Here is a 23,880-nt window from a genome sequence, read left to right on the forward strand (position 1 = left end):
AGAGGTGAATGGATCCAGTCGTTACAGAGGTGAATGAATCCAGTCGTTACAGAGGTGAATGAATCCAGTCGTTACAGAGGTGAATGAATCCAGTCGTTACAGAGGTGAATGAATCCAGTCGTTACAGAGGTGAATGAATCCAGTCGTTACAGAGGTGAATGAATCCAGTCGTTACAGAGGTGAATAAAACGTGTTGAGGGTTGAGGTTATTATATTGATGAAGTTACTGCACAGACACTTGGGCGCTGCGGTCATGATTTGAGGAATCCTGCAAACTTTAGATTTATTCTTTAGGCCAATCAGGATGGAATATTGAAAATCTGACACATCCGTCTCGACCACATGACCATAGAGATAATGTGTACCGATTAGCGTAACAGACTGATCTGAAAGTTCAGCCTGTTCAGCCTTCAGATCAGCTCTGGCATCAAGGGAGTGTGTGTGTGTGTGTGTGTGTGCGCGCGCAGTTTCACAATCACGGCCAACGGTGCCGGAGATTAGCTGTTCACAGACGGACGAACGGACACACACACACACACACACACACACACACACACACACATACACGGACGGACGGAAAAACAGACGGACGGACGAACGGACAGACGGAAAGGGGGCAAAACAGAATAAGTCGGCCTTCTTCCTGGTCCCTTCCTTACTTCCTTCACAGGTGTTCCTGGTGATAGCACTGTTCCATTCTGGTAAAACAGAGTCAGGGTGCTCTATTGTGCATGTTGGCTCACTGGAAACACTCTGCTATACCACATGGTTCTCACAGTGTCCTTGAGCGGGTTCCAAATGATACGGGTGTGTATCTCTGAGAGTACAAATTCAGCCAAATTGTTATGGGGGTCCTTGATATCCTTGAAGTTTAAGAAGCACTGCAAACTAAATGGAACGGAGCCTTAATCAGTATCATCGGTAACACCTGGGAAGGAAGTAGGAAAGGGGCCCCCGGGAAGTAGGAAGAGTTATTCTGTGTGCATAGAACCTATTGTCACAGATTGAGTCGTTAGAAAAAGGTTTCTGACAGCAATGTCTTCTGTAATTAGTGAGGATCAATTGTATCCTTTCACGAAACAGAGGACGCATTCAATGTTAAAGATACAATGACACAATGCCACAGTAAATGATTCCTCTACCAGCCATATAGGACAATGTCAATTTACATGACAGCTATAGAGGACAGTGACACTTTACACGAAATGACAATGACACATTACAAGACGAAAGGTAATCAATTTGCATATCTAAGACAATGACGAACTACAATGTCAGTGAGCTGGGTGGGCTCAGGGCGCTCAACAGAGAGAAGGCGTGTTTCACTTCAACTGGTCTGATTCTCAGGTGCAAAAATAGCACTAAATAATATAAAAAATGTTTTCTCTCGCATTACAGTATGTTGACCATGACCAATCTGATACAGTAGCTCTCTCTCTATCTGTGTCTCTCTCTGTCTGTCTGTCTGTCTGTCTGTCTGTCTGTCTGTCTGTCTGTCTGTCTCTCTCTCTCTCTCTCTCTGTCTCTCTCTCTCGTCATTTGATAACATTCCCAGCTTGTTGTGAACAACAGCATGAGAGTAAATCAATGTTTAATACAGAAGAGAAGAGAGGAGAAATTTATAATGAGACAGAACGAACAGTCGTACCGTGTGTGTGTGTGTGTGTGTGTGTGTGTGTGTGTGTGTGTGTGTGCGTGCGTGTGAGATAGAGAGTGTCCAGTAGAATGGTGTTAGATTTACTATCCTGTCCGCTGCTCCTCTCCTCTCCACATATCAGAGACAGGATATTGAACTAGAGGCGCGCACGTGTGTGTGTGTGTGTGTGTGTGTGTGTGTGTGTGTGTGTGTGTGTGTGTGTGTGTGACTAATTGTAGCCAATCGAGCAAACAGCTTCTGCTCCCGGGAGAGTCTCTCTCTCTCTCACACACACACACACACACACACACACACACACACACACACCGTTGTAGAGGTAAATTACGTCTAAAGGAGAGAGGAGGTCACACCTCCTCTCTCTGTGTGTGTGTGTGTGTGTGTGTGTGTGTGTGTGTGTGTGTGTGTGTGTGTGTGTGTGTGTGTGTAATTAATCCTCTGGTTCTGTCTCTCACGTGATTGGCTGGGTGATTTAAGAGCAATGCCTTCCTATTCGTCAGCGACTTAACCTCTGAATCCATGTGACACGCACACGCACACACACACACACACACACACACACACACACACACACACAGCTATAACACATAAATACAATTGGCATATTGCTGTCTTTTGTTTTCTCTGATATATGAGAACGGTGGTCGTTAAGTGCAAGTGACGTTCCTGCAGTGCCATTATAGCAGTCTGTCAGATAGAGAGAGACAGAGAGAGGCAGGCAGGCAGGCAGGCAGGCAGGCAGGCAGACAGACAGACAGACAGACAGACAGACAGACAGACAGACAGACAGACAGACAGACAGACAGACAGACAGACAGACCTGAGGGCATCCAGGGGTTGTGTTGTTGTGCGTCGGTCGTCGTCTGTTCCCAGTCAAAGTCGTCATCCTTGGACTGAATGAATCCACAGTCTGACTGACTGCTGCACGCACCTGATGAATACAACCGTTTAACAACATTAGTAACAACATTAGAACAATAATGTTCATCGTACCTCATCCTTCTGAGCCGTGGGATCAACACTACCTCGTCCTCCTGAGCCGTGGGATCAACACACTATGTTCACTATCTTTCCTTTCTTATTCTTCTTCTATTTGCCTCTTAATGATTTCTGACAACATTTCGCTTCTAAAACGGCAAGAAAATACCATATAGCTATAAGATGTTAATGAATCTGCGGTGAGCCATCTTTTGAAGAATACAAGGTTCAAGGTTCAAGGTTAACTGTATTGTCCCTTGCGGGAAATTGGTGTGCAGCCAGGTAATAGTAAAAATACATACATCAAACAACAATCAACACACTCATTACAAAAGACTAAATCCCAACAGGCACTAGAGAGAGACAGAGATTCATTATATTCAAAAGTAGCAGCGTCAGCAAAAGTGCATTAGTGGGCAATCTGTGCAAAGAGGCCAACATAAAGTGCTGTCTGCTGTTCAGCAGCTGCATAGCAGCCGGGACAAAGGATAGTTTGAACCGATTAGTCTTTGTGGTGGGCAGCCTCGGCCGACGACCTGAGGGCAACAGTTCAAAAGCAGACCTAAGAGGGTGATCAGAGACCTCCAAGACGGAGGAGGCTCTCTTAAACATATGCCTCTTGTAGAGGTCTATGAGTTGGGCTTGGGTTCTACCAGAAATCTTACTGGCCACTGCTGAGCCTGTTCTTAATTGTTAGCCAGGGTCAGGTTACCGTACCAGGCAACAATACAAAACACAAGAACAGATTAAATAAAACTTCTAATAGAAAACAGTCATCATTACAGATGAGGCATTAAAAGAACGCATTTTCCTCCGAAAAGAAGACGCTGCTGAACCTTTTTTGATGTAGAGGAAATATGAGAATCAAAGCAGTTTGCTGTCAAGAACGACGCCCAAGTATTTGTAGCTCTCTACAACTTAAATGTCTGTTCCCTTAATGAGTGTAGGAGCAGGACTAGGAGGAGTCTTTCTAAAGACTGATGATGATCATATCTTCTGTGACATTTAACTGTAAGAATGACTTGTCACACCAGGATATGAAACCATCGACCACTGGTCTATGCTGTATACTGTATAAACAGTTTGGTTATTTTTGGAACACAATTCTTCTATGAGACGATTTTACGATGACCCCATGTTATTCTACAACATGGAGAAAACCTTCTGCGAACCGCTTACAACCAGGGGATGAGCGAGTGATGTCAGGACTTCGGCGCTCGATTACTAAGCAGCGAACTAATTTACATGACGAGGTACGGAAGGTTTGGCTAACGAGATTACTGTCGGCGGGGGGGGGGGGGGGGGGGGGGGCAATTGACCTGTGTCAAGGTGCAACACTATGACACAGGTCAAGGATTATATAAACAAGGAAATGGACAGAGGTTCCATGTCAGAGAGAGAGAGAGAGAGAGAGAGAGAGAGAGAGAGTGCGGATTCTGAAGTAACTTCATGTTACTGCAATATATTCAGATTGTAAAGTTTGTAAAGGAAGTCAAGACGACGTCATCTTGGATATTAGACTATAGCAGAATAGAACCAACAGCATAATGAGTATCAGCTGCTTGTGGCGTTATGGGAATCACACAGCTGAATGAAATCATGATTAGTCATAAGGCATTGCTGATGGAAATCACGCATGGTGGGGGTTTTTTTTATGGGAAGTGATTGGGATCTGGCTTTTAGGGACTTTTGAAAAAAAAAAATCATTTGGTATTGTTTTTGACCAAATGGACCTGTACGGGTCCATTTTATTTTATAAGATTTTATAAGATCTTATTTTAAGATTTTATAAGATCTAGTAAGGGTTCATTTGGTACCAACTCTCCATTTAGCCGGGGACCACCTGGAACCCACTCAAAGACCACTGGTGGTCAAAACTGGTTGAAAACCTGCACCGCTCTAGTAGTGTGAAAAGAATCATTTCATAACGGTGCATCGTGAGTGAATCATGAAGGATATCTGCCATTGAAATGTTGTGACAGGAAGTACAACGTTAAGCCTCTTCCTCTCTCCAGGCTAACAACAGGAAACACATACTGTGCCATTTCCTGTCTGCAGGGACAGAGGTTGAAAAGGGCCCAATATATGCCTGTGTGTGTGTGTGTGTGTGTGTGTGTGTGTGTGTGTGTGTGTGTGTGTGTGCTTGCATGCATGCGTGCATGCGTGCGTGCGTGCGTGTGTGTGAGAGAGAGTGAGTAATTAATCATAATGTGTTTTATCGATCCACAGCCTCTGTTCACTGCTCAACTTTACAACACATCAATCAATGCACCCAAACGCACACACACACACCCGCACAGGCGCGCACACACACACACACACACACACACACACACACACACACACACACCAACAATTGTTCTTTTGTTCTCATATCCTCTCTCTCTCTCTCTCTCTCTCCCTCTCTCCCTCTCCCTCTCTCTCTCTCTCTCTCTCTCTCTCTCTCTCTCTCTCTCTCTCAGCACTGATGCACTTTGCAGCATTGTCACGTGTTGCTTAAGGTTCCTTATTTCCCAGAGTTATACATCTGGGAGATCATGTGCAGATCATGTGGAGATCAAATATTATTTATCACCATATACATTTAAGATGTGAAATATTTATAGTTTTTTAAATACAAATCCAGCTTCCCTTTTATAATGGGGGAATCCTTAACAATGTCAGATTGTTCCCATGCAAAGAACCACAGAGATGCACATGGTGATCCTAAAGCTTGCTGCACCACCGTAGGATAGCGTCGAAGGCCGACCGGGTTTAGCATGGACCAAAATAGAGCCCTATATGAGGAAAACTAAAATAAAATAAAAAATCTGGTCTGGTACGGACAGGCAGAGCCCGTCGATACCCCCCTTCCTCCCGCGGGGTGGTGAAGAGAGGAGCCGTAAACCTCTCGTCTGCTACTGGTGCAGAAGCAAGCCTAACAGATATGCCTGCAGGGCCATAGCCTGGGTTCCAGCCTGCTTGGCATCCCATGGTAATTCCGACGGAGCATTAGTCCAACATGCGGGAACAACGGTCGGACTAGTGCTCGAACGTTGGAACCCAGGCTACCAGAGACTGAACCCAGGCTACCAGAGACGCTGGAACCCAGGCGACGTTGCCCATTCGTCACACTTTTGAAATAGATACCATATTCTCAACTCTCAATTGCGATTCCACACACACATCGTATATAATCGGTGAACTGTGCTGGAAGTATGGAAGAGCCACAATGTCTTTCCAAAAATGGCTTCTGTGCATAGAGCCAAATTGGAAAAGTTACACAGCAGGACTCCACTTTTAAACTGTGCTTTGCGAGGCACAGAGCTCCACGACAATCCGTACACCCATACACCATGGAGGTCTGATAACATTGAGTCCATCCCTATGCTATACAGATCAGTCCTTCCATAGAGTCCATAGTGGTGTGATAACATTTAGTCCATCCCTGTGGTCTACAGATTAGCTGGAGTGTTTGGGGTTGGTCTGACGGGCTGTGGGTCAATCCTTCTTTCTCTCTAATCTATTAGCCTTCAGCCCATCTCTGGAGAATACACACGCACGCACGCACATGCGCGCACACACACGCACGCACACGCACGCACGCACATGCGCGCGCACACACACACACACACACACACACACACACACACACACACACACAGTTATCTACTTTACTTTCCCCGCATTCATCTCCCTGTATATGTCTCTCTTTCTGTCTCTTTGTGTGTGTGTGTGTGTGTGTGTGTGTGTGTGTGTGTCTCTCTCTCTCCCTCTCTCTAACACAGGACGTCTGTGTTCAGTATTTTCTGACGTAGAGTGACCATGAGCATGTTAACTACTACCCCACACACACACACACACACACACACACACACACACACACACACACACACACACACACAGACACACAAAGTAAACACTAACTGAATTGAAACCAGTTTGAATGTAAATGGATGGAATGTCATGGTTGCCATGGCTGCATGTTGTTTGTTGACGAGGGTTCAGGTCACCTAATGTGATCTAAATATATCTCAATTCAAAATTTACTCTGATACTAAATTACCCCCCCTCCCCCCCTTTACACACTTCAGTGTGTGTCCTAGCCTCCTGGGTGCAACAGTTAATCTAACCATACAATTTAATTGATAACAATAGAAAAATAATAGATAATGGATTCGTATAAAAGAGAGCAAAAATAGCCAATTTACACGGCAGATCTGCAAGTTCACAATGCGTCTCTGCATCTGTCTGTCTGGCCAACACTGATTTGATAGAGATCAAACCTTGAAGGGGGTTTCAAATATAGCCTACAGTATGTTGACTTCTTTGACAATCCGTCCCAAAAAACCGGTTAAAACGTCGGAGGCACAGAGTCTCAAGCAGTATTGCGCAATGATAGGCAACACCGAGTGAGCTTAGGCGAGCAAGTTGCCGTGCCGAGCGCTGCGGAGTAGAATTTGAGCCGACTCAATTTGTAGGTTGTTAACTTCTTATCCATACAGAGCGGACAGACAGACAGACAGACAGACAGACACAGAGACACACACACACACACACACACACACACACACACACACACACACACACACACACATCCACACACAGTCCAATTAGCCTGTGTAATCAGCCTTGTCTAATGTGGCTGTTATTAGCTGGTGTCAGAACCCACACACTGTGTGTGTGTGTGTGTGTGTGTGTGTGTGTGTGTGTGTGTGTGTGTGTGTGTATGTGTGTGTGTGTGTGTGGGTGTGTGAGTGCATGCGCGCGCATATGAAATAATGAGAGATGTAACCTATGTTTAGAGCCTAGCTGCCAGCTAACAGTTAGCATGTTGCTAACCCCCTCAAACTGACAAAACGATTGGATGAGATCAGATGTGACATAGTGCCCCCAGAATCACCCTGAGAAGTGTGTGTGCGCTCATCTCTGTGTGTGTGTGTGTGTGTGTGTGTGTGTGTGTGTGTGTGTGTGTGTGCGTATCTGAGTGTGGTGGGGGGAGTGGGTTCTTGCACGTGTCTTTTTTTGTTAGAAGTGATGACATTAAGTGTGACACACACACGTCACACACACACACATGCACACACACACACACATGCGCGCACACACACACACACACACACACACACACACACACACACACACACACACACACGGCAGAGGAAACTATTCAAGGCAACAACCTCTTGATCAAGGTCACGTCAGGAGGAGCAGGGGATTGGACCAGCAACCTTCCGATTCCCAGGTGGCAGCTCTACCTCCTGAGTATGTGTGCGTGTGTGCGTGCAATGCATGCAATGCATGCGTGTGTGTGTGCATGCATGTGCAACTTTAGCAGTGGTTCTCGACCTGGGGGTCGCGACACCCAGAAGCGCCGCCAAATAATTTGCACGGGTTGCCAGATGCTTTTCTGAATGTGCTCAAAGTGAAATCTGAATATATATTATTTTATTTTAAATCTGTTTTCTATGGTAATATTTCAGTTATAACGCAGCCATATACTGTACATATACAATAGGGATTATAGGCTCTGCGCTCCAGACTGCACATGGACATGGGGATCTACTCTTCCCAGGCCACAAATTTGCTCCGTGAAAGTTTAAGAAAATATCACATGACAACATGGAAACTCCACTGAGTGCGGACAGAGAATGGAACGCTGTGGTGGACGTAGAACAATAAAACATGTTCAGTGCATGCATGTTGGGGTCGCAAACCACGGCCAAGAGCCTGAAATGTGGAGAACCGCTGCCGTAGAGGAGACAGCTATAACACATTTATCTCTCTCAAGGACATCAAAGTTATGTGGAATAATCTGAATATATCTGGAACTGTGTGCATGTGTGAGTGTGTGCACACATGTGTGCGTGCGTGTGTGCGTGTGTGCATGCGTGCGTGTGTGTGTGTGTGTGTGTGTGTGTGTGTGTGTGCATGTGTGTGCGTGCGTGTGAATTCTCCCAGCAGCTGAGTGATCAGTAGAATAAACATTAATTGAGAGTTAATGGCGTTAGCATTAGCACGGCTAGCTAACTCGCCTCTGGCTACTGATGAATTATACAACATCCACCCTAGTGCCTCTGGGAGGGAGAGAGGGGAGGAGAGAGAGAGTTATCATGCTTTTCTATCTATCAGGCACATCTTAAAGGCAGTATTACAATAGTATGCTAATTATTAATAATTGCCCACTTCAAACCCCTGCCACTGCCTGGTACACACTCACACACACACACACACACACACACACACACACACACTCCTCTCTACTCCCACTTATTTCCCCTTGGGCAACTGGTCCTCGTGGCAAGGACAAGAGAGGAGAGATGATGAGAGGAGAGATGAGGAGACAAGACGATCTATCGTTCACTGACGTGTTGTCCCTTTTCACGCTTCACCGACCGAGTTTTGCTAAAATAACAGATCTGCAGCCTTGTAGAGTATAGCTATTTTCCACAGTTTGATGTCTATGTAGGCTACGTATAGAGGTTAAGTTGTTAACTGTCTGGTACATTTACGACCTGATGAAATAGATTGTGTTTATTTTAAATATAAACGTCACATTATTTGTGGAACGACAAGATTGAGGCTGCTTCTTGAGATCAGCAGAAACAATTTGGGTGAAAATGACTCGATCAAAGATTGCAATCAAGTCATTCATTTAAACGTCAATATGCTAATGTGAAAATATTGCACAAAAAGTGGACGCACGTTCATTCCTCTGAGTAGTACAGTAAGTACCAGAATTAGCAGACTGAATGAACGTCGGTTATGCTTGTGGAAAACAATGTGTTCCAGAGTTTAGCGTTACAATATTACTCCCTTGGAAAAAAAAATGTTTAACCACAATATCACTCACGAATGACGGAGGATGATTTCTATTAGCGGAAAGACAACAGACACGGAGGCAACGGTGGAGACAAAAGCAGGAATTTCACACCTCCAGTCATGCAATGGAATGCCGTCGGATCCGTAGGAAAGTGCTGTTCACAGTGAGCACGATAATAACTACAACAGTCATTAATATGTGAGCATCCACACTGACTTACAGTGCGTTCTGTAAACGGTAGCACCAAACACACACTGAGCGGTCCAGCTGTGTCAGAGCCCACACGCTGAGGCTGAAAGACTCATTCAATAGTAGACACTGCATGGATAACCATGACTCTAATTATTAATTACACAGGTAATTAGGTAATGAAGACCTTATGTGCTATCCAGCACGAAGAGGATTAAGTAAGTAAGAGGTAATGAAAGCTAGCTTGTCCTCATCAAAGAAACTTTCTGCCTGGGTGTCAAGTTTGCGTCCCAGATGGCTTTTGAATGGCTGTCAGTGTGAACGCTTTCATTGATCCAAAAGATATTGCAAGGTAGCAAAAGTAGCAGATCTATACAAGCTTATAGTTATCGTGTTTGGTGTGAACACAGGTTATTTTATTATAACGCTTTTGGACATACACTGACTGTATGCGTTTCTTTGGCTGATTATCAATGTTTATTTTTATTTATATAATGTAGACCTATTACTTTTATCAGCAAAATGAACTCTTGCAGCCCGTTGACATTTTGTCTTAAAAGTGTGTTTGTGGTGACACAGAACTGATCTGGGTCAGACACAAACATTGTCCTTTGTGTCACACAGGAAAACACCGTTAAAATATTTGATTTGAAGTCAAAACACGGTTTACTCATGCAGGATGTGTGTGTGTGTGTGTGTGTGTGCGCAACTGCGTGTGTGTGTGTGTGTGTGTGTGTGTGTGTGTGTGTGTGTGTGTGAGAAACAAACGTAAAAAGGCCATCGGACGTGTGAGAGTGTCCTGTCTGCCCTAATCTGTCATCTCACACACACACACACACACACACACACACACACACACACACACACACACACACACACACACACACACACACACACACACACACACACACAGTCACACACACACACACACACACACACACACACACATGCACGGCGCACGCACACACGTCATCTACTGTAGCTGTCACTGTCTACATCTCTCTTCGTATATGTCTGTCTGTCTGTCTGTCTGTCTTGTCTGTGATGATGTAAAGTAGTGGTTCTCAACCTTTTCTGGATGAGGGCACATATTTTCACAATTAAAAAAAAAATAGCAGACCTACAAGCTCATAGCACGCCACTCGGTGGTGCGCTATGATCTTGTAGATCTGCTATTTTTATAACATAATAAACACCAACAGGGGTTCCCACCCAAAATGGGTTCATCGTAATGATGACTGTGTTCTGACATGGATCAATGGAATTAACATTATTATATGATTAAAATCTTAATGTATTGCCAATATTTTGGGGGCCAAACTGCAACACCCCGACGGCCCACCAACGGCCCCCGGACCACAGGTTGAGAAGGGCTCTTTTACAGTGTGAGCACAAACAGGAACATTTAGTTATTGTTTTCAATTCATATTAAAATAGAGAAGCAGAGCCATGAAATGAGATATACGGTCATTTACATATAAAATCTGATGTAATTTGCATAAAAAGCGAGACATCATTTGCATAGATTATACAGTTTATAGACTTACGTGACTCTAAATACTAAGCAAAAGGAGACGTCTTGAAAGATTTACACAATGATTTACACTTGTCTCTTGTCTGCATTGTCTCAAAATACATCTTTGGAAAAATGTATTATATATTCATATACTATATCCACATTTATGATGTTGCATTCACTCCACGTACATTGAATTGTGCAATTATTAAATAAACAAATATATACTGTAGGACCTTCAATATTTACATTTTACTTTGAGTTCATCGTAATTATCATGTTCCTTCACCAGTGAAGGAGTGAGTCAATTGTTTTGAAACAATAATACACAAATAAATGTTTCCCATTTTTAACTAGATCATGCATGCTTTCCACTGTCTGTCTGTCTGTCTGTCTGTCTGTCTGTCTGTCTGACAGACAGACATGTAGGTGAATTTTGATTAAAATTCTAAATAATCTTCTGTCTCAACAGATGGACACACACATATGCACGCACACACGCACGCATACAATTGTATTGTATTGTATATTAATGTATTGTTAAGACAGCTCAGATCTCCTCTATTGTTCTCTTACTTTCTTCTCCTTTTTATTTTTCTCACACTGTGTTTGCGTCTTAATCCAGAGATTATCAGTACAATAGAATGTTCCAACATTAGAGATTACAATTGAACCGGTTTGATTCATCAGACGTATTCTAAACATTCTTCTGGGAATATTTATTTATTATTTATTTTCGATTTGATAAAGATTTTCTTTCTCATCAAAGTGAAAGATTGACTACAAAACAAACAGGGGGAATCAAAGGTAATTTAAGTGATATCTTTGTGTTGTTTTTGCTTTGTTAAAACAGATGAATAGCAGATTAAATAGTGATAGTTGTACATCTGCTATTTTTACATAGCCAAAAACGAAAAAACTAAACCGATTTGAATGGGTCAACCCATTCAGGACTGAAACCGCCATTATCTTATACTTTAGCTATTGAAAAATAGCAGATCTACAAGCTCATAGTGCGGAGAGTGCCGCGCTACGAGCTTGTAGATATTGAATATTATATATTATTTCAGAGTGAACGTTTTTGAGTGGTGCAACCACTCCCTTACGGAGCTATGTGTGTGGGTGGGTGGGTGGCTGGCTGGGTGGGTGGGTGCCTGGCTGGGTATGAGCACGAAAACAGCATGGTTGTTTTTCACCAAACACACACGCACATATTAACTGTATATGATGATTGTGGGTGTGCCAGTACAGTACAGTGACGGTACAGTACAGTACAGTAGAGGGACCGGCACACGGTCGGTAACTCTGTCATTTCTCAACCGTTTCGGACGCAGGGCGGCACGCCGGAACCGGCCCGCCCCCCCCGGGCCTGGAACTCCCCCACCCCTGGGGACCCCCACATGGTAACTCTGTCATTTCTCAACCGTTTCGGACGCAGGGCGGCACTCCGGAACCGGCCCGGCCCCCCGGGCCTGCGTTCCTGGGGGTCTGGAACTCCCCCACCCCTGGGGACCCCCACATGGTAACTCTGTCATTTCTCTACCGTTTCGGATGCGGGGCGGACTGATTGGCCTCATACACACGTATAAATCACATGTTCTGTGTTCTGTCTGTGTTTGATGGCTGCACGCCTCAATGCTTTTCCAACGGGACTCAAATGGTTTGACCAAACATTTGTGTTCGATGGGCAGAACACAGCCATCAAACACAAATGTTTGGTCAATCCATGTAACTCCCATTGGAAAAGCATTGTGGGCGGCCATTAAACACAGACAAGACACAGAACATAGCAGTGTCATAATATCTGTAAAATCTGTCTCTCTCTCACTTTCTCTGTGTTTCTTAACCTCTGTTAACATGGACCAATCCCTGTGCTGCTTCTTGGTATCCCACGGTTACACTCTGACATACATTTGGCCAACCATTAATCAGCAGTGTGACATATTATGGTCTGTTATGGCCTGGGGCCGTTACCACAGCGCCACAAATACCCTAACCCCGTACAGTGGACACACACACACACACCCACACACACACACACACACACCCACACACACACACACACACACACACACACACACACAAGCACAGAAATACACACACACACACACAAGCACAGAAATACAACAGAAATCTAAATGAGCAGCACACACACACACACAGCCATGCACGCACGCACACACAATGTGTCTCCTAGTGTCCCTGCCTGCACGCACGCACGCACGCACGCACACACGCACGCAGGTAGGGACACTAGGAGACACATTGTGACCCAAAAAACTGTCAAACCCCTGAAGTTGAAAACGAGAACATAGCCTGGAGAACACTCCACACGTCCTAGACTCTTCCCTCTTCCCTAAAACAGCCTGGACAACGCTCCACACGTCCTAGACTCTTCCCTCTTCCCTAAAACAGCCTGGACAACGCTCCACACGTCCTAGACTCTTCCCTCTTCCCTAAAACAGCCTGGACAACGCTCCACACGTCCTAGACTCTTCCCTCAAACAGCCTGGACAACACTCCACACGTCCTAGACTCTTCCCTCTTCCCTAACACAGCCTGGACAACGCTCCACACGTCCTAGACTCTTCCCTCTTCCCTAAAACAGCCTGGACAACGCTCCACACGTCCCAGACTCTTCCCTCTTCCCTAAAACAGCCTGGACAACGCTCCACACGTCCTAGACTCTTCCCTAAAACAGCCTGGACAACTCTCTTCTCTATAACAGCCTGGTGCATGGACGTGTGCAATGCATGGAGTCTGGACCCATTATTCTGGTGCATAACCCGTAAATGCTGCAGACAGTGAGAAATGATGCAATAATGGCCCGCAGAGAGAGAGAGAGAGAGTGTGTTTGTGTGTGTGTGTGTGTGTGTGTGTGTGTGTGTGTGTGTGTGTGTGTGTGTGTGTGTGTGTGTGTGTGTGTGTGTGACACACACAGAGAGAGAGAGAGAGTAGTGTGTTATTGATTATAAATGAAGTGCTTAATTGATTAAATTGATCAGAGAGAGCAGTGTGTTATTGATTAGGAATTAAGTGTTTAATTGATCAGATTGATCGGTCAGCCACCACAACATGAGACTTCCCCTTTGCACTTCACTCGCATCCTTCTGGGACAGCGGCGTTCGATAAAACCATAAAACCGCCATTACCCTTTTCATCTCACGCACCCCCTAGAGGGCGTCTGCGCACCACCAGGGGTGCACGCGCCACAGTTTGGGAACCCCTGTTCTAGGACATATGACACAGTAAAATCATCAAGGATCATTTATCCTTTTGAGAGTGTACAGGTGGAATGTGAGTCCTCATCTGTTTCTCATTCATGTACACTAAAACTTAAATTAAGTAAACTAGACGACACGTTTGAAGCCAGGCTTCAACTCATTTGGTATAAGCTGCACTAAACAGTATATAGAACTTATTCACAATGAAGTGTTTGTGGGGGTTCATCAACCATCAACCTCCGAAGTATACAGACTGAAAATTATGAGAGCCAACAATGGATTTTCAGGGCCCGATATACCCTATGGGCACGTGCCCTGCAGGGCAGGGGCCCTTGCACAATTAAGCGATCAGATCCAGCAATCATCACCTTGGATAATCTATTAATCTAATGAACATATGAAGTGATCTCTCTGTCCCATATTGACGTGCACACAGCTAGTGCACGTAAGCGGAGAAGACTGACAGTTATAGCCCTGCAGAGGGGTCTTCAACCCTATTGACCCTCCAGAATGGTCAGCATGGTGCTTCTGACGGGGACATGAGAGAGACTATCATATTCTGCCATGGCAGAATTGACATGTAAACATTTACCCTGGCTTTCATGTTCCATAAAGGAATATATGCACAATCTAATGACTGGTTTCCCTACAGAGTGGTGCTGATCATTGCTCATAACAAAAGCCCCCATGCACCTCACTGATAACCCGGAAATGAAACGGCGGGTTGTTACAATGGGGAGTGAACGGTGGCATGGCTTAGCTGTGCTTATGCTACCACCTATAGCGGGCATAGAACATTAATATAACCAGCAAGACGCCTGAGCCCGAGAATCGGCCTCGCCCTAAAGGGCCTGGGTGACAGACCGGCAGACTGCTGGGCTGGCACTTTGGCATGGGGAGGCAGATGGCAGATGGCCCAAACCACACCAAAGGGTCAAGACGGTTTCAGCGCTAACTCCTTTTTGGAACCGTTTGGACCCATGGAGTTGCATGGTGACCCTTTGGTGTGGTTAGGGCTTAAGGGAGGCATAGCGGGGGCAGTTTCTTGAGTGTAACAGGGTTTGATGAGGGCCCTGGTATAGGGCCTGACGTATCAATATCTCCTGATGATGTCACATGATGTCACGTGATGTCACGAGGACATGACAGGCGCCTGGGGGTGACGGACTAACTTGATGATAATGATTTGTTTATCTTTCTAACACAGTTCTTTCATATATGAGGCGATCTAAGATACCCTGTGGGGATTTCAACACCGAAAATAACCCCACAAACCAGGGGAGAAATGCCCCCTAGCGGCAGCGTCGTCCCACTTCAGTGCTAAAGCACGTGTAGCTCCGACCGAGTTCAAATAAGCCGTTTTCAAATCAAACTCTCGTAGCGTAAGTGAAATGACGCTGTGGCCGGCTGTGATGAGTAGCTATACGAACGTATACGGTCGATTGCGCGATCAACCACATCAACATCAATGTGACTGAGTTACAATGCAAACGTTAACGATGATTACCATAATTTATTGGCAATATTAGCAATGTTAGCAATGTTAAAATTGTGACGTGAACTCATTGATTCATGAGTTCACATTTACAATGTGCACATAAGTCTGCACACACACACACGCACACACACACACACACACACACACACACACACACACAAACACACACAATGCAAGTATGAATATTTACTGTAGTAATTTAGGTTAAGCAGCAGCTTCAGGGTAAAGTCTTTAAAGCCCCCCCCCCCTGCCCCCTCTCTCTGTCTCCCCCTCTCTCTCTCTCTCTCTCTCTCTCTCTCTCTCTCTCTCTCTCTCACGCACACATGTGCAACTGTGCACACACGCGTTGCACACACGCACACAGAGAGAGAGAGCTTTCATTACAGCCTGTGGTGTGTTTAAATCTTTCATCTGTGCCTCTCTCCGAGGGGTTACACCGTAATTACCATAATAATTATGATAATATTAGTGATAAAAGTATAAAACCTAATAAAATATTTATCAGACTTTTTTTATTAAATTTTGCGGGAATGTTCTCGCGGCGCGTCTCTTCTCCTCTCCAACGGAAATACGAGACGAGATTAATATTAATAGAACAATAGATCACACTATAAGTAATTCATAATTCACTACAAAATGTATATCCAAATCCGTCAGCACTATACAAAGTTCAGTGCGTTCTCCAAATTCAACACAAATGCAACTTTCAAATACAACGGTGGTCTCAAGAGGATATATGCAGCCCCTTCGTGACAACAAGCGTCTGTTGTGGAGTGCGAGTCAGGAGAGGGTAGACAGTAGACAGTCAAGAGCAGGTCCAGAAGTGTTTATTCGTCACTCGTTCATCCCCCTTTCGCAGAGGTTTTCCTCTATGGAGAATAACATTGGGTCTTCTTAAAATCGTCTCAAATGAGCCGAAAATAAACAAAGTGTCTCTGTGATATTGTCAGGGAGGTGGTTCTGTATCGTTTACGACAGTCAGTCACTCATATTTCACACACAGTCTGTTTCTATTGAATCGTTAACTAATTAGGCGGCGGAATCATTAGCGTTTTCTCGCCGTCAGTTGATTCTTCATATTCATATGAGTCAAACCGCTGGAATCATTTGTTTATTTTTTTGGAACACAGTTCTTATTTGACGCAATATTAAAACAAAAAAGTCCTCCAGCTACCGGGTGCAGTACGTATAGTTCAGACAAGTGATTGGTCCGACAAATGACAACCCACCTCATCTCCTAAACTAACCATAACCAACCCACCTCATCTCCTAACCTAACCATAACCAACCCACCTCATCTCCTAACCTAACCATAACCAACCCACCTCATCTCCTAACCTAACCATAACCAACCCACCTCATCTCCTAACCTAACCATAACCAACCCACCTCATCTCCTAACCTAACCATAACCAACCCACCTCATCTCCTAACCTAACCATAACCAACCCACCTCATCTCCTAACCTAACCATAACCAACCCACCTCATCTCCTAACCTAACCATAACCAACCCACCTCATCTCCTAACCTAACCATAACCAACCCACCTCATCTCCTAACCTAACCATAACCAACCCACCTCATCTCCTAACCTAACCATAACCAACCCACCTCATCTCCTAACCTAACCATAACCCACCTCATCTCCTAACCTAACCATAACCAACCAACCTCATCTCCTAACCTAACCATAACCCACCTCATCTCCTAACCTAACCATAACCAACCCACCTCATCTCCTAACCTAACCATAACCAACCCACCTCATCTCCTAACCTAACCATAACCAACCCACCTCATCTCCTAACCTAACCATAACCAACCCACCTCATCTCCTAACCTAACCATAACCAACCCACCTCATCTCCTAACCTAACCATAACCAACCCACCTCATCTCCTAACCTAACCATAACCCACCTCATCTCCTAACCTAACCATAACCAACCAACCTCATCTCCTAACCTAACCATAACCCACCTCATCTCCTAACCTAACCATAACCAACCCACCTCATCTCCTAACCTAACCATAACCAACCCACCTCATCTCCTAACCTAACCATAACCAACCCACCTCATCTCCTAACCTAACCATAACCAACCCACCTCATCTCCTAACCTAACCATAACCAACCCACCTCATCTCCTAACCTAACCATAACCAACCCACCTCATCTCCTAACCTAACCATAACCAACCCACCTCATCTCCTAACCTAACCATAACCAACCCACCTCATCTCCTAACCTAACCATAACCAAGCCACCTCATCTCCTAACCTAACCATAACCAACCCACCTCATCTCCTAACCTAACCTAACCATAACCGCAAGCACGGGAGCAGACGCTATAGTCCAACATACGGATGAATGTCGGACTAATGCCCTGCATGTCTGAAAAGCGTCCACCTCCCGGTAGGATGTGGAAATGACGTCTTTGGTGCTCTATACACAAAATACTACACTGGGAGCACGAGGAATATACTGAGAAAATAAGCTAGGAAGCACACGCTGGGAATAACAGCAGCTAAACAGAACACATGTAACAATGTTGTACAAACTAGAAAGGAAAGGCTGGGAACAGTGGGATATAAATACCCAAGGAAGTTAAGGAACTAACATGCATGCAGGTGAACCGTGAACCCAACAACAATCAAACCAAGGAATACAACATTACTTCAAATTATCCCAACCGAAAAGTGAATTAAAACGCTAAAACTGAAACTAGAACGAGAAGCACAAGCTAAAACACAACAGGAATACGGAATATGACACGTGCCATGACAGTAGAACATCCTTGTACTGTGATAGCAGCTCTTGGCAGATACCAGCATTCATGAGGAATCTTAGTCAAATCCTCCTTTATCTGCAAAGGCCTCCAGTTCATTAATATTCTCGGGTTTGCGTTTCGCAAAAGGCTTTCTTCAAATCCCACCAGAGATTTGGGTTCAAGTCAGGAGACTGTGACTGAGGGCCACTGTGGGATCTTAATGTTTGCTTGTAATCAGAGTTTGGGGACACATGGTGAAGATGGTTTATCGGTCATGTGGAGATATTGCTGTAATCCCCGCTGTCATCTGTGGACGGATTAGAAATATCTTCCTTTAATCCAAGACATTCCTCACATTAAATACATTATTATCTTCATGTCTGAAGATTAGCATCGCTGTCCAGCATGTCTCTCTCTTTCTCATACAAACGCACACGCAAACACACGCACGCACACACACACTAATCCTCAGAAAACTTGCTTTTTAAGATGTCTCAAGATACACACACACACACACACACACACACACACACACACACACACACACACACACACACACACACACACACACACACACACACACACACACACACACACACACACACACACACACACACACACACACACACACACACACACACACACACACACACACACACACACACACACACACACACACACACACACACACTCAAAGATGTATGAATATGATCGGGGATTAGACCCAGATCTCTAATCAGCATGACATCTCTGGACAGGGATTAAACACACATGTGCGCGTGTGTGTGTGTGTGTGTGTGTGTGTGTGTGTTGCTGTCATAAGTTCAATGTGCACTATTTTTCCTGCCCTTTCAGGAGATGTGTTCCACTCAATGAGTAGGTTACAAAACGTCTGTCTGTCTGTCTGTCTGTCTGTCTGTCTGTCTGTCTGTCTGTCTGTATGCATGCATTCCATGCATTCATGCATTCATGTATGCATGCATGTATGCATGTTAGCTTATTGCAGCGATGCTGCCTTCAGATGTAATTGGAAAATCAACAGTAGGCCTACTCGTTAACAGGCTATAATCAGACGCAGAACTGTCCATACAAGTCTGCTCATTATAAGTGACCGGTCAGTATTTGTCTGCAGACTCCCATCTGAAAACATGTTGTCACAGGCCAAGGACCATATTTGTGTAGTCAAAAATTTATGTTTCAACACCGGTTGCTATGCACGGTGTTTCTCCATAGCCATTAGCTTCTGTTTTAGTGGCGGCCTTTGCACGCTCTTTTCTCGGAAACTAGACTGCTATCCATGGTTTTGAACTATTCGCCAATGTTCGGAGGTCATTTCTGATTATCCGGTGACGGCGATTGGAACATTGGCGTAAGGATTGGCCTTATTTTAGCTCGGTAGAATTAATGCTAATACTTGAGCATCCAAGATGGAAGCCAAAACCGGACGCAAGTCATCGTGGAATAGCCTGAAATCACCCGGCACCCAAGCACCACCACTTTGGTCCACCAGATGGCACTCAATGTGAAAATGCATATTTCCAATATAGGTAAACGTATAGGAACACAAAAAATAATCAATACTAATTGATTCAGCACTGATGTTGAGGTGAAAGTTTCAGGAATGTAAAGTGTATGGGTGCAGATGGTCACAGAAACTGAGTCTACTGCATCATTTTAGGCTGTGTGTGGAGTCCGGTCTTTGTATGCCATGTCTGGACTATGAATTGGCCCGCGCACACGCACGCACGCACGCATGCTCGCACGCACACACGCAGTAACCTTTAACGGTATTACAGCTCCCAGCAGTGAGTGATCACAGTGATACTGTCAACTCCCACCGTGTGTGTGTGTGTGTGTGTGTGTGTGTGTGTGTGTGTGTGTGTGTGTGTGTGTGTGTGTGTGTGTGTGTGTGTGTGTGTGAGTGTGTGCGTGCGTGCGTGTCCAAGCTGAAAGGTTAAATTGGCTTAAAAACAAGTACAGGGAAAGTCATATGATTGGAGATACACACGCGCATGCACGCGTGCGCACACACACACACACACACACACACACACACACATACACACACACACGGTGGGAGTTAAACTGAACTTTCCAGGAGGAGAGAAGAGGAGAGGAGACATTGTCGTCTCCTGTGGAGAGACACAGATGCAGGTTGACAGTAATGGAGAGAGTAGTGTGTGTGTGCATGGTACCCTCCACAATATGGTAATATTGTGGAGGGTCGGGCCAAAAGGCATCAATGCTGCATAATACTTTTATTCATATATAAAAAGCAGTTTAATGGAATTGTTTTGAAGCTGGTAAGAGTATTATGTTACTTATTATTATTATTACCTCTGATTTCAGTAAATACTAGTGACGGGAGATTAATCGGCAAACACATCTCGGTATCGGCCGATTCTAGTTGTTTTTAGATTAATCGGCATCGGTTCGATTATTCAATCTGATAAACAAGCCCAAAGTAACAGCTTTCACAGATCTACAAGCTCACAATATTAAATATAAAGGTATTAAAAAGTGAAATCTGACTTTCCTAAGGCTGCAGTGCAGACACCCTGTTACATGTATTTTTCAGAATGGATTCAATTATTAAAAAAAAAAAATATATATATATATATACAGAATGAGATCATATCGTCATCTGTAAATATCGGTAATCGGCCATAACAGCAATTCATTATATGATCGGATATCGATATCGGACAAAATGTCTCACCGGCACATCCCTATAGTAAATACTACTTAGTAGTCCATCATTTTTTTTAAACCTCTGCAAAGTATAATGCCCAGTTCTGCTAGAATGCACCTCCAAAGCTGCCTTCACTTCTGCCCATAGGGGGCGCCACACATACGCGTCCTGGTGGCTACATCACCTGGCACGCCTTACACAGGCCACCGGGAGTGGAAGAGATATGCTCTATATCTGGTTTTAGAAACTGCTCAGTCTATCAAACAAACAAACATCTTGAGGTCAAATGTGCATGCGCTTAAAACTCAGTGTGTGTGTGTGTGTGTGTGTGTGTGTGTGTGTGTGTGTGTGTGTTTATGTGTTACAAACCACCCCAAGATGGCCCTGCTCGCCCTGATAACCATGGCAACAGAGCATGACTTCGGACAGGTGTTCCATCAAATATGACATGTGCTCGAGCGCGTGCGCGCGCGCGCGTGTACGTGCGCGCATGCATGTGTGTGCGCGTGCGCGCGTTTTGTACTAGTAATACTCAATTCTGAGTCCAAGGAAAATTGTGGACTTATCAGTTAATTGGTGATCGATCGATAAGGTAAACCAACTATTGATTAATGATTTCTTCGCAAAAAGGCGCATCCCTAGTGTAGAAAGAGAGACAGAGACAGAGTGTGTGTGTGTGTGTGTGTGTGTGTGCACGTGCGAGCGCAAGAGTGTTTCTCCGATACAGCGTCGTTAATTAGAATACTTCTGTTAACTCAGCACTAGGCCCGCCCGTGCGTGCACACACACATGCGCGCACACACACACACACACACACACACACACACACACACTAAGCCAGTTTTCAGTGGAACAGTAAACTCCTGAATCAGCGACACATGGGGTCATCAGTGACTTCCAGGTGTTTCTAGTCAGCCTTTTGTTTCTGGAAACAAACACACTGATCCAGGATCAGTTCCATTACGGTCAGGATACTGAGCCGCTGATCTATGATGATCAAATCCTTTAATGTCAAGTTCAACAAACACACCGATCCACTGGTCTAGAAACAGATCCTTTGATGTCAAGTTCAACACACCAATGCACTGATCTAGGATCAGGTCCTTGCAATGCCAGGATTATAGCAAAGGTAGCAGAACAAAGAAAACTACCCCACACACACACACACACAACCACACACACACACACACACAACCACACGCACACACACACACACACACACACACACACAACCACACACACAAATGCAAATCCTGAGACCTCCGTCAAGTCATCTTAAAAGAAACAATCTTTTAATGGCTCTCAAAAACGAAGCGAACTGAATCGTGCCCTCAATCTTTCTGGATGTGTTTCCAATACGCTACGGCTCAGTTTCACATGAGGAAACTCAGGACCTACAGTAATTGTTGGCTCTGCTCAGTCAGAAGGTAGTACTTAAGTTCTGGGAGTTCTGGGAACTCAGGATTCATCAGACCGGAATCAGATGACCTGATGAAGATCTCAGGACCAAAAACAAAAAAAGAATCCGTGATTTTTTTTCTTTTTTGTAGAAAAAGTCTTGTTTCTCAGGATTCTAATAAACACACTGATGTAGGATGTGATCTTCCTGGTTGCTCCTGAAACTCGCCTCATTACTCAGTGCTTTAAGCAACTCTAGTGTCTAACAATTCAGTGAGATCTCACAAACTGTACGTTTCAATTAGATCTACAAGCTCACAAGCCAGGATGAGATACAAGGTCACAAGCTTCAATTGGATCTAGACCCAGATGTGTATTGCTCATTTTAAACATAATCAGCACACTGTCTGTGATATGAACATTCTAGATTAGAAATAAGCACTAAACTGACGGATAGACTCCCGCACTCTGGCTGATAACGACAATATTAAAGCCTCTCCGACTACTTAGTCCAGAGCCATAGAGTAAGACAGAGTTACGACATTGAGGGGGCAGAAAGCTGCCTCGTCACATGGTTCATGTACAGTACTCGCGCGAGCCCATAGACTCCAATGCATTCCGTAAACTTCCGGTTGTCCCTTTTAAAGGGGAAAACCAATAGAAGTCTATGTAGAAGAGCCTGTCCCCATGAAGTGAACGGAGTTGTCGTAACTCTGTCTTACTCAATGGCTCTGACTTAGTCTAGCTTAGTGACAAACAAGCTTCACATTGGCCGCCCGTCTCTCTCTCCCTTGGGCAGCGTCAGCCTGCAGCAGGCTTCAAACGCTAGCATTCTGCCACAGCAGCCACACACAGCTGCAGTGAGTGAGATTCCACCGTTCCATAGCCTGAAGGGATGGGACCTTCTGATTGGTTGTGAGGCCATTTCAGACTGGCTTGATTGATTGATTACTTGCGTTATGACCTGGCTCTTGTGACAACTTGATTGAAAATGTAATCAGTACAGGGTACAGTCAAACAGAAATGTAATCGGTACAGCAAAGGTACAGTCAAACACACGTCCAATGGGATCACCGGAAAAAAGCCCTTGCAGTCTTGTTTCCATTCAACTTCAAGATAAAATGACCAGAAACATAATTTTACTGCGACTTTAAGTT

The 23,880-nt window shown here is 44.6% G+C and overlaps 1 protein-coding gene across 2 annotated transcripts in view; it reads right to left on the reverse strand.

Moving 5' to 3' along the window:
* LOC308336761 (receptor-type tyrosine-protein phosphatase mu-like) overlaps window positions 1-23,880 on the reverse strand; it is a 141,056-nt gene that overhangs the window by 108,665 nt on the left and 8,511 nt on the right. For both annotated transcript variants that reach the window (XM_080794301.1, XM_080794300.1), the window contains exon 2: window positions 2,475-2,585. In XM_080794301.1, the coding sequence (XP_080650427.1) occupies window positions 2,475-2,585 (111 nt within the window). The remainder of the gene's footprint in view (window positions 1-2,474; window positions 2,586-23,880) is intronic.

Source organism: Protomyctophum bolini (genome assembly GCF_963924005.1).
Source record: "Protomyctophum bolini genome assembly, chromosome: 21".
Lineage (NCBI taxonomy): Eukaryota > Metazoa > Chordata > Actinopteri > Myctophiformes > Myctophidae > Protomyctophum > Protomyctophum bolini.